General features: G+C 41.9%; 1 protein-coding gene across 4 annotated transcripts in view; it reads right to left on the reverse strand.

The window, feature by feature from the left end:
* Nucleotides 1–6483: 6483 nt before the first annotated feature.
* Nucleotides 6484–15649, reverse strand: part of KHDC1 (KH domain containing 1) — a 69187-nt gene continuing 60021 nt past the window's right edge. For all 4 annotated transcript variants that reach the window (XM_033217660.1, XM_033217661.1, XM_033217663.1 and 1 more), the window contains 3 exons: nt 7577–7701; nt 7226–7408; nt 6484–6900 (listed from right to left, as the gene is read on the reverse strand). In XM_033217660.1, the coding sequence (XP_033073551.1) occupies nt 6701–6900; nt 7226–7408; nt 7577–7701 (508 nt within the window). In that variant the 3' untranslated portion in view covers nt 6484–6700. The remainder of the gene's footprint in view (nt 6901–7225; nt 7409–7576; nt 7702–15649) is intronic.

A 15649-nucleotide genomic window follows, 5' to 3' on the forward strand; every position in this document is an offset into this window, starting at 1 on the left:
CTAGATCCTTGAGGAATCGCCACACTGTCTTCCACAATTTCTCCTGCCTGTTTTTTGTATAGGTTGTGGTTTAGAAATCTTTTTTTTGAGACGCATTTTTGCACTTGTTGACCAGGCTGGAGTACACTGTCACGATCTCGGCTCATGGCAACCTCTGCCTCCTGGATTCAACCAATTCTCTTGCCTCACCCTCCCCAGTAGCTGGGATTACAGGCGTGCACCACCACACCCAGCTAATTTTTGCATTTTTAGTAGAAACGGGGTTTCACCATGTTGGCCAGGCTGGTCTCAAACTCCTCACCTTTGATGATCTAACCGCCTCCACCTCCCACAGTGCTGGTATTATAGGTGTGAGCTACTTTGCCCAGCCAGGAATCATTTTTACATGGCTCTAAAATATCCAAAAAAATTTATATTTTCTTACACATAAAATTATGTAAAATTCATTTTGTGTTTATAAATAAAGTTTTATTGGGACAGAGCGGTACCCATCATTTATGTATTCCCTCTGACTAATTTTGCACTGTAATCATTGGGTGAGTAGTTTTGACAGAGACTGCATGACACAGAACATAAAATATTTACTATCTGGCCGTTTATAGAAAAAGCTTGCCTGACTGTTGCTCTGAATCACCAGGAAGAGCTAATTTACTTTGAATACACTGATATCTATTTTAAAAAATTTCCAACAAAATCATTACTTAAGGATACAATTTTTTTTTTTTTTTTGGAGAAAGAATAGTTTTGCTCTGTTGCACAGGCTGGAATGCAATGGTGCCATCTCGGCTCACTGCAACCTCCACCTCCTAAGATCAAGCAATTCTCCTGCCTCAGCCTCTCAAGTAGCTGGGATTACACCACGTCCAACTAATTTTTGTAATTTTAGTAGAGACGAGGTTTCACCATGTCGGCCAGGCTAGTCTCAAACTCCAGACCTCAGGTGATCCACCCACCTTGGCCTCCCAAAGTGCTGGGATCACAGGCATGAGCCACCATGCTTGGAGGATATGATTTAATTAAATTTTTTTTTGTCATAGAACTGTGTACTTCCTTCAGTGCAAAATAGCTGAATCTATGACTTTAGCATAATTGCACCTCATTAAAACGTGATTTCCTCATGTCCAAAACAGAATGAAAAGACATTAAAACATTTCTGATTAATTATGTTTATATTTTCCAGTGTACATTCAGCAATACTTAATAAATTAAAACAGGACTGAAACTTCCCATGGGTTAGCTATAAAAGTTTTCCATCTAGTGGGCCAAGGATTGGCCTTATATATTACCTCTAGTATTTTTCTCTACTATAGGGTCTCTGATTCAACATTAAGTCTAAGTGTTCTTGATCATAATTTTTTATTTTATTATATTTATTGGATTTATTCCCAGTGTATTTCTCAGGTTTGACAGAAATATCACTGCAGGCCAGACACAGTGGTTCACAAATGTAATCCCAGCATTTTGGGAGGCCAAGGTGGGCAGATCACTTGAGCTCAGGAGTCCAAGACCAGCCTGGCCAACTGGTGAAACCCCTTGTCTACAAAAACTATAACAAGTATGCAGGCTTGGTGGTGTGCAACTGTAATCCCAGCTACTTAGGAGGCTGAGGTGGGAACATAACTGCAGCCCAAGAGTTTGAGGCTGCTGTGAACTATGATCATACTACCGCACTCCAGCCTGGGTGACAGAGGCCCTGTCTCCAGAAAAAAATAAAATTACGTTAAAAATATATATATACCCTGAGAGTTACACCTGATGTAAATGACGAGTTGAAGGGTGCTGACGAGTTGATGGGTGTAGCACACCAACATGGAACATGTATACATATGTAACAAACCTGCGTGTTGTGCACATGTACCCTAGAACTTAAAGTATAATAAAAAGATATACATATATATAAAATAAAAATAACAGAAATCCATTTGATCCATACTTAACGACCTAAATCAAATCACATCTCAAGAATACATTTAAATAATACTATTTAAATGTAAAAAAGAAAACCCAAACCATGCCAGAGGAAACTATTACCAAATATTTTATATTTGGGATAAGGAGGACATTCCTAAGAACTAAACAAAATCCAGAGGCAATAAACTTAAAAAGATTCATGAATTCACCTCACAGACATTAAAAATCTACATAGCAAGTACCACCCAAACAATGTAAAAAACAAAGGACATACTGGAAAGAAGTATTTGTGGCTTATTTTACAAACAAAGCACTAATGTTTATAATATATCAAGAGGTACTACAGATCAATAACAACTTGATGGACAACAGCCTAAATAGACAGGTCACAGAAAGTACAATATAAATTGTCTATACATATGAATGAAAAGGCATTGGGAAGCACATACAGGAATCCAATAAGAAGATATTCAGTGCCACTCGTAAGAAGATAAATGCAAGTTAAAACAGCACTAAGAAACCATTTTTCATCTATCGATAAGACTGAAAAAATTTGGCGGGCGCGGTGCTCAAGCCTGTAATCCCAGCACTTTGGGAGGCCGAGACGGGCGGATCACGAGGTCAGGAGATCGAGACCATCCTGGCTAACATGGTGAAACCCCGTCTCTACTAAAAATACAAAAAAAAAAACTAGCCGGGCGAGGTGGCGGGCGCCTGTAGTCCCAGCTACTCGGGAGGCTGAGGCAGGAGAATGGCGTGAACCCGGGAGGCGGAGCTTGCAGTGAGCCGAGGTTGCGCCACTGCACTCCAGTCTGGGCGACAGAGCGAGACTCCGCCTCAAAAAAAAAAAAAAAAAAAAGACTGAAAAAATTAAAAATATTTCATATTATTGGTGAGAGTGTAAGGAAATAAGATACTCATACACATGTGGTAGAAGTATAAACTGTCAACAATTAGGAAGGAAACTTGGCTATATCCATTAATGTACTTTTAATAATTTATCCCACAGATATATTCACACATGTGCAAAATGACATATACACACTGCAGTGCTGCAGTATAGTTTGTTACAACATAAGGTTGGAAATGACCTAAAAGTCAATCAATATGGAATGGGTTGAATGCTATATCCATACAATGGAAGACTATATAGCTATAAGAAATTATGAGAAAGTGTTTCTGCTCTAAAATGCAACCATCTGCAAGATCTATTGTTAAGTTTTTAAAAAGGCAAGGTGCTAAAGAGTATATTGTATGATGCAATCTGTATATAAAAAAGAAAAATTGTATATGTGTATTTATCTGAGAATCAAGGGTATACAAGGAATTCGAAACAGATTTCCTACAAGAAATGATACTGTATAGCTAGCTGAAGGACAGGATTTGGAGGGTATCTTTTTCACTAAAAGCATTTTTTGAATTTTTAACCCAATAAAGAAATTATGTATTCAAAAAAAAAATTTACATTTAAATGAAAATGACATAGCTGATATTCAATTATTGGTTCAGTATAATAAAAAGTAGTTCCACATAGAGAACATATCTTAAGGCTTCAGAGGACATTCTGTATGGGAAAATAAATATTGACCCTACTGAACAGAAAATATGGTAGCAAAACACACACGTACGCACACACACAAATCCATTTAGCATCATTCTTGGTTTTTTGGTGTTTTTTGCTTTGTTTTGTTTGTTTTTGAGATGGAGTCTCACTGTGTCTCCCAGGCTGAAGTGCAGTAGCAGGATCTTGGCTCATGGCAACCTCTGCCTCCCAGGTTTAAGTGTTTCTCATGCCTCAGCCTCTTGAGTAGCTGAGATTACAGGCATCCACTGCCACACCCAGCTAATTTTTGTATTTTTCATAGAGACAGGGTTTTATCATGTTGGCCAGGTGGTCTCGAACTCCTGACCTCAAGTGATCTGCCTGCCTTGGCCTCCCAAAGTGCTAGGATTACAGGTGTGAGCCATCGCACCCAGCCTGTTGTGGTTGTTTTCACTCTTTTTTTTTTCTCCAGTTTCCCCAAGAAATGCTTCAGACAGGGATCCTTCAGTGGGATCATTGCTTATAGGTCATTAGAAAATGACAGCTCGGCTGGGCGCAGTGGCTCACGCCTGTAATCCCAGCACTTTGGGAGGTTGAGGCGGGTGGATCACTTGAGGCCAATAGCCCTAGACCAGCCTGGCCAACATGGCAAAACCTCATCTGTACTAAAACTACAACATATTAGCCGGGCATGGTGGCATGCTTGTAATCCCACTGTAATCCCAGGGAGACTGAGGCATGAGACTCGCTTGAACCTGGGCGACAGGGGTTGCAGTGAGCTGAGATAATGCCACTGCACTCCAGCCTGGGCGACAGAGCAAGATTCCATCTAAAGAGAGAAAAGAAAGAAGAAAGAAAGAAAGAAAGAGAGAGAGAGAGAGAAAGAGAGAAAGAGAGAAAGAAAGAAAGAGAGAAAGAGAGAAAGAGAGAAAGAAAGAAGAAAGAAAGAAAGAAAGAAAGAAAGAAAGAAAGAGAGAAAGAAAGAAGAAAGAAAGAAAGAGAGAAAGAAAAGAAGGAAGGAAGGAAAAAGAAAGAGAAACAAAGAAAATGACAGCTCAGACTCCTTAAACTGTACTAAAGTATACACAGATCTTTTGCCAGAAGTTTGATTGGAGTTAGAAACACTATGGTACCTTTGACAATCATGAGATTTTTCCCTAGGAAATTTTTAGTAAAAGCAATGTTGTCCAAAGGTCAGGGATATACATTTATCTTTTTATGTCTAGCAAGTTAGAATGTGCTTCACTCCTTTACAAGTTCTTTTTATTTCAATATTAGAATACATTCCTAGCCATTAAAAAGACTTCCATTCGGCCGGGCGCGGTGGCTCAAGCCTGTAATCCCAGCACTTTGGGAGGCCGAGACGGGCGGATCACAAGGTCAGGAGATCGAGACCATCCTGGCTAACCAGGTGAAACCTCGTCTCTACTAAAAAATACAAAAAACTAGCCGGGCGAGGTGGCAGGCGCCTGTAGTCCCAGCTACTCGGGAGGCTGAGGCAGGAGAATGGTGTAAACCCGAAAGGCGGAGCTTGCAGTGAGCCGAGATCCGGCCACTGCACTCCAGTTTGGGCGACAAAGCAAGACTCCGTCTCTTAAAAAAAAAAAAAAGACTTCCATTCATTTTTCAACAAATAATTATTAAGGCACTGGGCTAGGCCTCAGGACTAACTGAACAATTCACTTCTAGAAAGAAAAAAGTGGCCATTATCTGTAGACAATTTATTTTGGCAGTCTGTATGACAGTCTGTAAACCTGAATTTTTTTTTTTTTTTTTTTTTTAAGACAGAGTCTCACTCTGTTGCCTATGCTGGAGTGTGGTGGCATGATCTTGGCTTACTGCAACCTCCGCCTCCAAGGCTCAAGCAATGCTGCAACCCCAGTGCCCACCTTAAGCAGCTGGGACAACAGGTGTGTACCACCACACCAGGTTAATTTTTTGTGTTCTTGGGTGAGACAGGGTTTCACCATGTTACCCAGGCTGGTCTCCAACACCTGAGCCCTTCTTGGCCTCCCAAAGTGCTAGGATTACAAGCATGAGCCATAGTGTCCAACTACTATAACCTGAATTTGTTCAACATTTTCTTTTCTTTTTTTTTTTTTGAGACAGAGTCTTGCTCTGCCGCCCAGGCTGGAGTGCAGTGGCCCGCTCTCAGCTCACTGCAAGCTCCGCCTCCCGGGTTCACGCCATTCTCCTGCCTCAGCCTCCCGAGTAGCTGGGACTACAGGCGCCCGCCTCGTCGCCCGGCTAGTTTTTTGTATTTTTTAGTAGAGACGGGGTTTCACCGTATTAGCCAGGATGGTCTCGATCTCCTGACCTCGTGATCCGCCCGTCTCGGCCTCCCAAAGTGCTGGGATTACAGGCTTGAGCCACCGCGCCCGGCCTCAACATTTTCTCTAAGTGTTTTTCTACTGTGAATATGATATTTTAACTTTTATTTGGCAATTGGCCTTGTGAAAACCATGTAATTAGTAAATCTTGCTGGCTTCAAATTATGTTCCAAATTCAACCACTTCCTAACACTTCAGCTACTCCACTGTGGTCTAAGTCACCATCGTCACTCTCCTAGAGTACCACAATTGCCTCATTATTAAGATACAGGCTGCTGGAGAAACGGCAAATTTGAAGAGGAAGAGTTCTACTGAGGACAGGTTTAGCTTGCCATAATCTTGCCTAGAGAGATCCAAATATAGACTTGGCAATCAGAAAACGTTCTTTAATGGAGATTCAGGAAGCCTTCATATTTAATTCATGGCATGAGGGACTTCAAAACCCATTGCTCCCTGAAAACTACCCACTCCACCCCCACCCACAAACTTGGACAATCAGGGACAATGCTGGCTACCTCATGTTCACCAGATTCCCTGGTTGCCTACTTCACCAGGTAGTTGGGGTGGGAACACTTTCCACATCTATCTGGACCCTTCCTCCCACCTTGCCGTTCTCCCCATTTGTCTGCACTTGAAGGTCCAGGAAAATCCTGGGGTGAATAAGTTCATCCTAAGGAAAGAGGACAGCACATTGAAGGCTTTGCATCATAGGTAGCTTATTTTATTGGATTGCTTTGCCAATAATACTTTGTTACATTCAGGAGACTTCCCTCAGACACATGTCTACAAGACCTGAGAGGGACAGGTCCCAGCCACAAATTCAAACTTTCTTCAGTATCTTTCATGTCTTTCTCACCAAAAGCGAGGCCAAGACTTCTCCTCTCATCCCCGCTTCCCAGGGGAGATCAGTCCTTAATTACGGATACAGTGAACTCAAATGGAATCCCGAACAACCAATCACTTGGTAAGGGGAAGGCTGAGGAACGCTAAGACAGATGGTTCCACTTATCCTGGGAGCCAAAGACAGGTCTCCAGTGTACGGTGGCACGCTAATGGAGGTGACCAGGTCATCATTGGTCAGGGGCTGGCTTCGGACATGTTCCAGCATCTCCATGCCTGCAAAAGATGTGCCCAGGGCTAATGAACCAGGGCCCATAACTGGGGCCCACTGGCAGGCCTGGACTCCATCAGGGAGGCTGCAGGGAGGATGTCACCCCAGCCCAGGCCTTCCAAGGTAACCCATTTACACCTCCCAGCTACCTTCTCCACCTTAAGCAATCTCATGTCACAAAAAAAATGAGCACTTTTCTTCCCAATGGACTCTGGGAAGCACCTGGATTCCCTAGCCACAAAGGGATTCTTCAAGAATCCAAGATGCCACACAACTTAGCCAGAACGCCACCACCAAGTCCAAAACCACAGTTCAGCCAAGAATACCTACCTCGAGCATGATGATAGGAGTCCTGGCTCCCCACGCAACAGAACATGTGCAGCAGCCACTGCCTTGCCCTATGTGGTCCGACTACAGTCACACGAGTCTGGCCTGTAGCTGTGAACCAGCTCTCCAGCTGAATAAGGGTGTGGCTGTGCACCTCAATGCAGCGAAGGTATGTGTCACCATGCCCTGTGAGCATAAGAGGTGAGAGGAGTGTCTGTCAAGCACAAGCCCTTAGGGAATGGGGAGGTGGCTTTCAGGGTAGGAATATGCGACTGATAAAGGTGGGAGGGGAGAGGAAGAGTGAAAACTGAGAAGACAAGGATTAAGGCGGGGACGTTAGCAAGGGCCACTCACCGAAGATGAGCTCCTCCTGGTCCTCTTCCATGTGGAACACCATTGGAGCATGAAAGTTTTCAGGCAGGGTCCACCACGGCTTCTTGCTGAGAGCACTAGTTTCCATGTCCATGCTCTGCTCCAACCTGATACAGAATAAGGACAAGTCCAAGCAATTGGTTAGTAAAAGACTTGGAAAAGTGAGGGAGGGCCTAGGCTCTGTCCTTAACATAGGAACCTAACAACCTGCCCTTGAACTACCTTAGGGTGAGCGTACAATCCCGGTAGCTCTTCCCAAGATAATTCATTCCAAGTAATTATCTGTTCTGAGCTTAATCCCTTCATGCCAAACTTAATCTTATTTGATTAGTGCTTGCCTTTCTAATGCCCCAGAATCAAAATATTTCTTCACTCTAAATCCAAAGGATTTGGGAGCAGATCTACTGGGTATGAACCAGGGCAGGGGTTGAAAGATGGAGGTGCAGGAAGTCTCCAAATGGGCTCTCTAGATTTGCACAGGTGCTGGCAGTCACCCAATGACCACACGGTGTATTCCAACAAGACAGAGTTTGGTGTGCTGCATCAAGGGAGAGCAAACAACATAGGAAAATAAACTTTACACAAACAGAAGAGTGTTGTAGGGAGCTGATTGTAGAAGTCGAATAGGTGAATCTAAGAAGTGTTTAGGGAGTAGGGGCCAGTTTTCTAAAATGGGGCAATTTGGTGATGATCCTGGTAAATTTATCTAGGAAGGGAAGTAAAAAGATTAATGTGGTCTTCATTGCAGAATGTTCTCTCTCTCTGGTTTCAAATATAGTTACAGATGGACTTTCTACATCTTGATGCGTGACAATCACTGAGCAACCTTGACTGGTTAAAATATTTAGCAGGAGATGTTTATGTTTGGTAGGGAAGATTCAACTACGCCTCTCAGCTCCCAACTACAAGTTCCTAGGTGCTTTTTCACTCTTCAGCCTCCGCTTTTGACCAAAGACAAAGTCAGCCATCAGGACTTTCATCTGGGGGTTCAGATCTACACCACTGTCAGAATCCACTTGTCACAAGTTTATCCGGAGAACGTTCTCTGCATCTGCATACAGTTGGTCCCTCATGTACATTTTTTGCAAAAGATACATAGTGAATGTATAATGACTGCACAGTAGCATTTAAGGCTGAACAAGATGTACTAGTGAAATGCACGTAAGTAATGGAAACAAAATAGCTATTAATACTAGCAATAGGTTGCAAAAACAAATAAATAGATTTCAAAACCAGACCATGAAATCATGTCCCAACTCCATCTGAATCTGTTCTAGAGAGACAGGTAGTCTTTTAACTTTGCCATAAAACTGTTCTGCCTGAACAGTAATGTTTTAGGGAGGTGCTGCAAACAGCATTTGCTATCAAATAAAAGCTGTCCTTGGCTAGCCAAGAAGAAACCAAAAACTATGAAATCATTCAAAACCACCATGAAACTTTAAGCTAGGTTGCTGGACCTCCAGAAAAGAAGTAGTGTCATCTATTGATTTCTGCTGGGACCAGAGACACATTTTGGATCACCTTTTCTAGTCATATTATTCCTACTACTGGAATTGGAGCTCCCAGAATATAGATGAAGAGGGAGTCAGTCATCTCTCCTGGAAGGTCTCCTGAATAGTCCATACTTGCCTCATTTTAGGTCTGGGTACCTTTCTCAGAGAAACATCATTTCCTATAGGAGTAGATGTTTAAAATATTGAAAAATATTATTAATATAATAGTCTAAAACTCACTCCACATTACACTAGATAAGTTTGTATAATGATCAAGTGACCTGATATCCACATAAAAAGTAGTGATTTAGTGTTGCACAAACTGAAAGGGGTATGGGGTGTGTAAGTGTCATTTATCACCGTGAGAGCAGGACAATTAATTCTTCAACATGTGAATATAGCTTGAGTGGAGGCTGGGGAGTCACTGAAGATTAAGGACTAACACTGCAAGGAGAGACTCAATACATTATTGCAATAATGTCAGCAGACATACTTTGTTGTTTCAGGTCAGTGTTCAATACTGATAAAACTGAAGGTAAAAATTAATACTGTCAGGAAAATTCAAATTCCAGAAGAAACCTATAGAAGAAAATCTGCCTTTTGAAGTGTTGAATACCTATTAAATTTTTGTTAGTGGAATCAGGTAGAGGATAAAAACTGCATTAGTCAGTTAGATTTAAAACAATAAATCGGCCGGGCGCGGTGGCTCAAGCCTGTAATCCCAGCACTTTGGGAGGCCGAGACGGGCGGATCACGAGGTCAGGAGATCGAGACCATCCTGGCGAACACTGTGAAACCCCGTCTCTACTAAAAAATACAAAAAACTAGCCGGGCGAGGTGGCGGGCGTCTGTAGTCCCAGCTACTTGGGAGGCTGAGGCAGGAGAATGGCGTGAACCCGGGAGGCGGAGCTTGCAGTGAGCTGAGATCCGGCCACTGCACTCCAGCCCCGGCGACAGAGCAAGACTCCGTCTCAAAAAAAAAAAAAAAAAAAACAATAAATCAGGGAGTGGCAACTCATGCCTGTAATCATAGCACTTTGGGAGGCCAGGGCAGGGGGTTGGGGGTGGGGGATAAGCCAAGATTTTGAGACCAGATTGGGCAACAAAGCAAGACTTCGTCTTTACTAAAAACTAAGAAAAATAGCCAGTTGAGTTGCTGTACAACTGTAGTCCCAGCTATTCAGGAGGCTGAGGTGGGAAAATTGCTTGAGCCTGCAGTGAGCTAGTATCACAGCACTACAGCCTAAGTGACAGAGCAAGACCCTGTCTCTTAAAATATAATGATAAAAATTTAAAAACAATAGCTATAGTCTGCAAAAAAAGCACAAGAAAGTTTTGCCTTTCCTTAGGTGGCATGGAAATTTTGTACTACAGAAGATTAAGATAAAATATAATTTGTGAAAGAATCTTAAAAACTGTTGGTTGGCCTCTAGGGGACAACTAGGCACTTTGATAACCAGAGCAAAATTTTTAAAGGAAGGCAAATATACCAGAACATGTATCTTGTTTTATTGTCTTGGGTGAAAGTGTCTACTTGGTGTCATCAACAGCTTGATCTGAAGATATTGGTTTGGTTATCTTCTTCCAAAGATCATTCTTCTGGAAGATACTTAAGAATCCTCAGTTTATGGTTCCTCAGTGAATTCCTTTCCATTGAGGACAAGGGTAGTTTTTCCTCTGATTTTTAGAAGTCTTTTCCAAAAGACTAAATCTTCAGATTTCTAGTCATGCAGAGACTAATTAGATGGATATTTGGGGAAGATTGTTGTTACCTATTAAAAGCTAGATGCATCAAATGAATCCTTTGTAGTATTTAGAAATGTGAGCTTGTGATATGGCAGAGTACAGGTTCAAGAAGTGAATTCCTAACTGCATGGAGTAGCCTACGGATCCCAGAAGGAGTTGATATTGCCATTGAGGCTAATTAGCAATTCCCAAGCCATGGAAGTTCAAGTCTTGCAGAGCATTCTCAAATTTAGTGTTAGAATTCATTTTTTTCTTTCTAATTGTTCTAAATATTCATTTGGTACAGCAAGTGTGTTTATTATTGTTAAAAGGCATTTTGGAGCTTTTTTTTATAACAGTCACGGGAAACGTGTGCCACACACACACCCCCACCACCCAATCACTGAAGAATACGTTGGAATTCCTTAAGTCCAGAATAACAGTCAGGCAATTTTATCAGCAAAACCTTGGCTGTCTATCAGGAATATCCTCAATCCATTCTGGAGATAAGCAGACAATGACTAGAATGTATTTACAAACCATCAGTATGGCAACTGCTTTGGTTAGTGCTACTTGTTTAGCATGGTGGTAAATTATTTCCTCAGGATTCCGGGTTATCAGACTTTGAATGAATCTCCATTTTATTATATGGCTACCCCCTTAGGTAACAGCAAAGTTTCTAAAAGTTCTTTAATTTCTTGCCATTTTTAATGAGACTTCCACAAGAGGTCAGAAAAACCTCTTAATTTCCAAAGTTTTCTGATATGGAGCAACTCATTACATATCTACTGTCTATATAAATATTTGCTTTTTTTTTTTTTCAGCAGGCCCCTCCACCACTCAGAAATATTACCTCTTTTAATCTCTCCCTCACTGAATGAAGAACTATTCAGCCACTTGAGCTGATTTAACTTATAGGAGAAGGTCATACACCAACAGTAAATTTAGAATCGTGATAGCATAGAATACTTGAAAAATTCTAGTTTACATTTCTAAACATTAATTATTAACAAGAAACATCAATATTTCAAAAAGAATTTTCCAAAATATCTATAAAACGCATGGACAGTTCCCTAAAACAGGTCAGATGATCACAAACACTCCCTTCTCAAGTAAGAGATGGAGAATTGTCATGAGAGTTAAGGAGGGCACTAACAAATCCCCAGGAACTTTAATTTACCCCATAAAGTATATGATGAATGTCACCAACTGATAAATGAAAAAGACATTTTCTTTTTTATAATCAAGGTCTTAACAGTTATATGCCAGTCTATAAAATAAACAAGATTTTTTAATTTTAGAAGTACACATCATTTTATTACAAATAACCTAAAAAAATTTTTTTTCTTTTGACTTGTCAGTTTTTTATGTTTTTCTAAGCTTGGTAACCAAAAGAACACTCACAATATGTTTGAGTCATTCAAAATTTGCAGAATATCAAGCAAACCTGAATATTCCTTTTTATATATAAATTAAAAGAGCAAACATTTTTATTAACAGTGGTCATTCCAAGAAACCAAAACAAAAGGCATCCTAATAGTTTGGTTATTTTGCACACTGGGCTTGAATTTGAGGAAAAAAAAAAAAAAAAGTCAACTTTTTTTTTCTTTTTTTTTTTGTTTGAGACAGACTTTTGCTCTTTTTGCCCTGGCTGGAGTGCAATGGCATGATCTCGGCTCACTGTAACCTCTGCCTCCTGGGTTCAAGCAACTCTTCTGCCTCAGCCTCCTGAGTAGCTGGGATGACAGGCATGCACCACCACGCCCAGCTAATTTTTGTATTTTTAATAGAGACGGGGTTTCACCATGTTGGCCAGGCTGGACTGGAACTCCTGACCTCAGGTGATCCACCCACCTGAGCCTCCCAAAGTGCTGGGATTACAGGCATGAGCCACAGCACCCAGGCCAACATGTTTTAGAATAGAGCAGTAATGGTTAAAATGTATGCATTTGGGATGAATTTTGAGACAAAGCCCTCAGGACTTTCTGATTTCAAGATTTGGGGCAAGTAGCTCCAAAATAAAACATTTTTAAAAATTTGATTCCATATTTCCCCCAGTGTCTTTCCACCTCTTCGTCCTGTAGCTGTGGCAGCAGCGACAGCAGTTACCCCAACCTGACGCTGCACCCTAGGTAATACCCATAAGCCCCCTCAGCTGAGCCCCTTTCTGTGCCCCACAGACATCCATCTGAAAGAATCAAAGGGACGGCTGGGCGCGGTGGCTCACGCCTGTAATCCCAGCACTTTGGGAGGCCGAGGCAGGCAGATCACCTGAGGTCAGAAGTTCGAGACCAGCCTGGCCAGCATGGTGAAATTCCATCTCTACTAAAAACACAAAAATTAGCCGGGCATTGTGGCGTGCATCTGTAATCTCAGCTACTCGGGAGGCTGCAGCAGGAGAATCGCTTGACCTGGGAGGTGGAGGTTGCAGTGAGTGGAGATTGCACCACTGCACTCCAGCTTGGGCAATAGAGCGAGAATCCAACTCAAAAAAAAAAAAAAAGAATCAAGTGGAAGAGGTAGCCCCTTGCAAGAAGGAGATTAAGTCACACTTGCTGCTTCCTCTCAGTCAGAAAACGGGGTGTAGCAAGCTAGGACCACCAGGTGGCCCTGAGAAAACACTAACACCCACTCCTTTCCTGTTGCAGGCTGTTTCCCCAAGAGTGGAGAGAAACGTGAATGCCTCCAACAAGTCTGTTCAGGGACAGCAGTGGAGTCACAGACCTGGCACCAGGTCCTGGTCCTCCCTCCAGGTAAGGCAGCAAGACTGGCTACATTGGGTTTTGGTAGTGGGAGACAGACCTGAGGAGGGAGTCTGGATGGACTATTGTGAGAAATATGAGACCACATGTGCATCTCCTGGAAAATCATTTTGCACAGTCCTGAAATTGAGAGCTTGGAGCATCACCCTTCCTGCTCCCTCTTTTCTTCCCCTCTCCCACGTCTTCTACTTTAATCTGATGTTCCATTTTTCTCTTTCTCTCTCTCTGCTCTGTCTCTCCTCTCTCTCCGTCTCTGTTTCCTCTCTCTTCTCTCTCTCTCATCTTCCCTTCTTCCCCCTCCTTCCTCTCTCCCTCCTCCTGGTTTTCTTTCCCCTGTGAGAGGAGACTGCCTTTTCTCAGAGAAAAGACGTAGAGTGAAGTAAACAAAGATTTCTTTCTGTCCAGAGGGAAAAATAAGATAGAATATACGATCTGAGAAAATTAGAGTACAGAATGCAATTAAACAGAAAAGAGGTAGTTAACAAGATATCCCAGCCCCTTGGTCAGTGAGGGGAAGCATTAGGTGTGACTTAATCTCCTTATTCCAAGAGGCTACCTCTACCACTTGATTCTTTCAAATGAACAAATATCAACCAACAATCCAATCCACTTTCAATTGCTTAATTACTGGTCCTTTTAAGTGCCAACCATCTGACTTTTCCTGTTTCCATCTGTCCTGTGGAGCTATTTGGTATTGCATATCAGTGTTAATGTCTGAACTTTAAGGGATTTTTTTGAAGAAAAAAATTATAAATAAATTATTACATTCCTGAGGTTTTCTGGTATGGCCTTTATGTTGGGAGGCAAAAAAAATAAAAAAAAGAAAAGGTAAAGTTTCAAAACATTTATTTATAAGTGACATCAGTGTTAACAGGACACTTGGATTTCTATTGAGAAAGCTAATCTTCTAGTTAGCTTTGTGTACATGTTGATAATCACTTTCTCAATTATTAACCCTTTGGTGAAATAAATAAACCATTTCACTTTTGTGTTAAAGCTTAAAAAATTAAAAAATCCAGCTCACTAATGTGGTGGCTACCAGGAAGCTGAGGCAGGAGGAGTGCTTGAACCCAGGAGTTCAAGGTGTGCTATGATCATGCCATTGCACTCCAGCCGAGGTGAGAGTGAAACCCAGTCTCTTGAAAAAAAAAAAATTATATTCAACATTTAAAAATTACCTTTCAAAAACAACAAAGCACTTACATACTGGGAAGGGGTGGCTGCCAGCTAGGGCCAGCTGGTGCCACTGGAAAAATTATTCATGCATAATTATCAAAATAATATTATCCAAAGTACCATATAGGACCACAGAGTCAGAGATAGTGTGCAGTTAAGTTGTCTATTGCTACTTATGCACAATCTTGGTTACCTCACATTTTAGAGCAATAAAAAAAAGGCAAGGTTTGCAAGTGTAACACATGGAGTAAGTAATTATCTTTATTTTGTATATTCATGGGAAAGTGCACACACACAGGAAGGAGAGGAGCCCTAGTGCTCTTGGCTTTGCCTGTCCCTGCTGGATGTGGACTCACAGCAAGATGGACACATCTGAAACCAAAAGTGTCAATAACTTTCTGATGGTAGAGGGGTTTTTATATGTGTTTTTATTTATTTTATTTACTTTTTTTTTTGTTTTTGAGATGGAGTCTCTCTCTGTCGCCCAGGCTGGAGTGCAGTGGCGCAATCTTGGCTCACTGCAAACTCCGCCTCCCGGGTTCACGCCATTCTCCTGCCTCCCGAATAACTGGGACTACTGGCGCTTGCCACTGCGCCCGGCTAATTTATTGTATTTTTAGTAGAGTCGGGGTTTCACTGTGTTAGCCAGGATGGTCTCGATCTCCTGACCTCATGATCCGCCCGCCTCGGCCTCCCAAAGTGCTGGGATTACAGGCATGAGCCACCGTGCCTGGCCTATTTTTGTTTTTATTATTTTGTTTTGTTTTCAGAGACAGGGTCTTTCCCTATTGCCCAGGCCAGAGAGTAGTGTCGTGATCATAGCTCATTGCAGTCTCAAACTCCTAGGCTCAAGTGATCCTCCTGACTCAGCCGCCCAAAGCACTGGGATTATAGACATG

Source organism: Trachypithecus francoisi, unplaced genomic scaffold (assembly GCF_009764315.1).
Source record: "Trachypithecus francoisi isolate TF-2019V2 unplaced genomic scaffold, Tfra_2.0 Lachesis_group10, whole genome shotgun sequence".
Classification (NCBI taxonomy): domain Eukaryota; kingdom Metazoa; phylum Chordata; class Mammalia; order Primates; family Cercopithecidae; genus Trachypithecus; species Trachypithecus francoisi.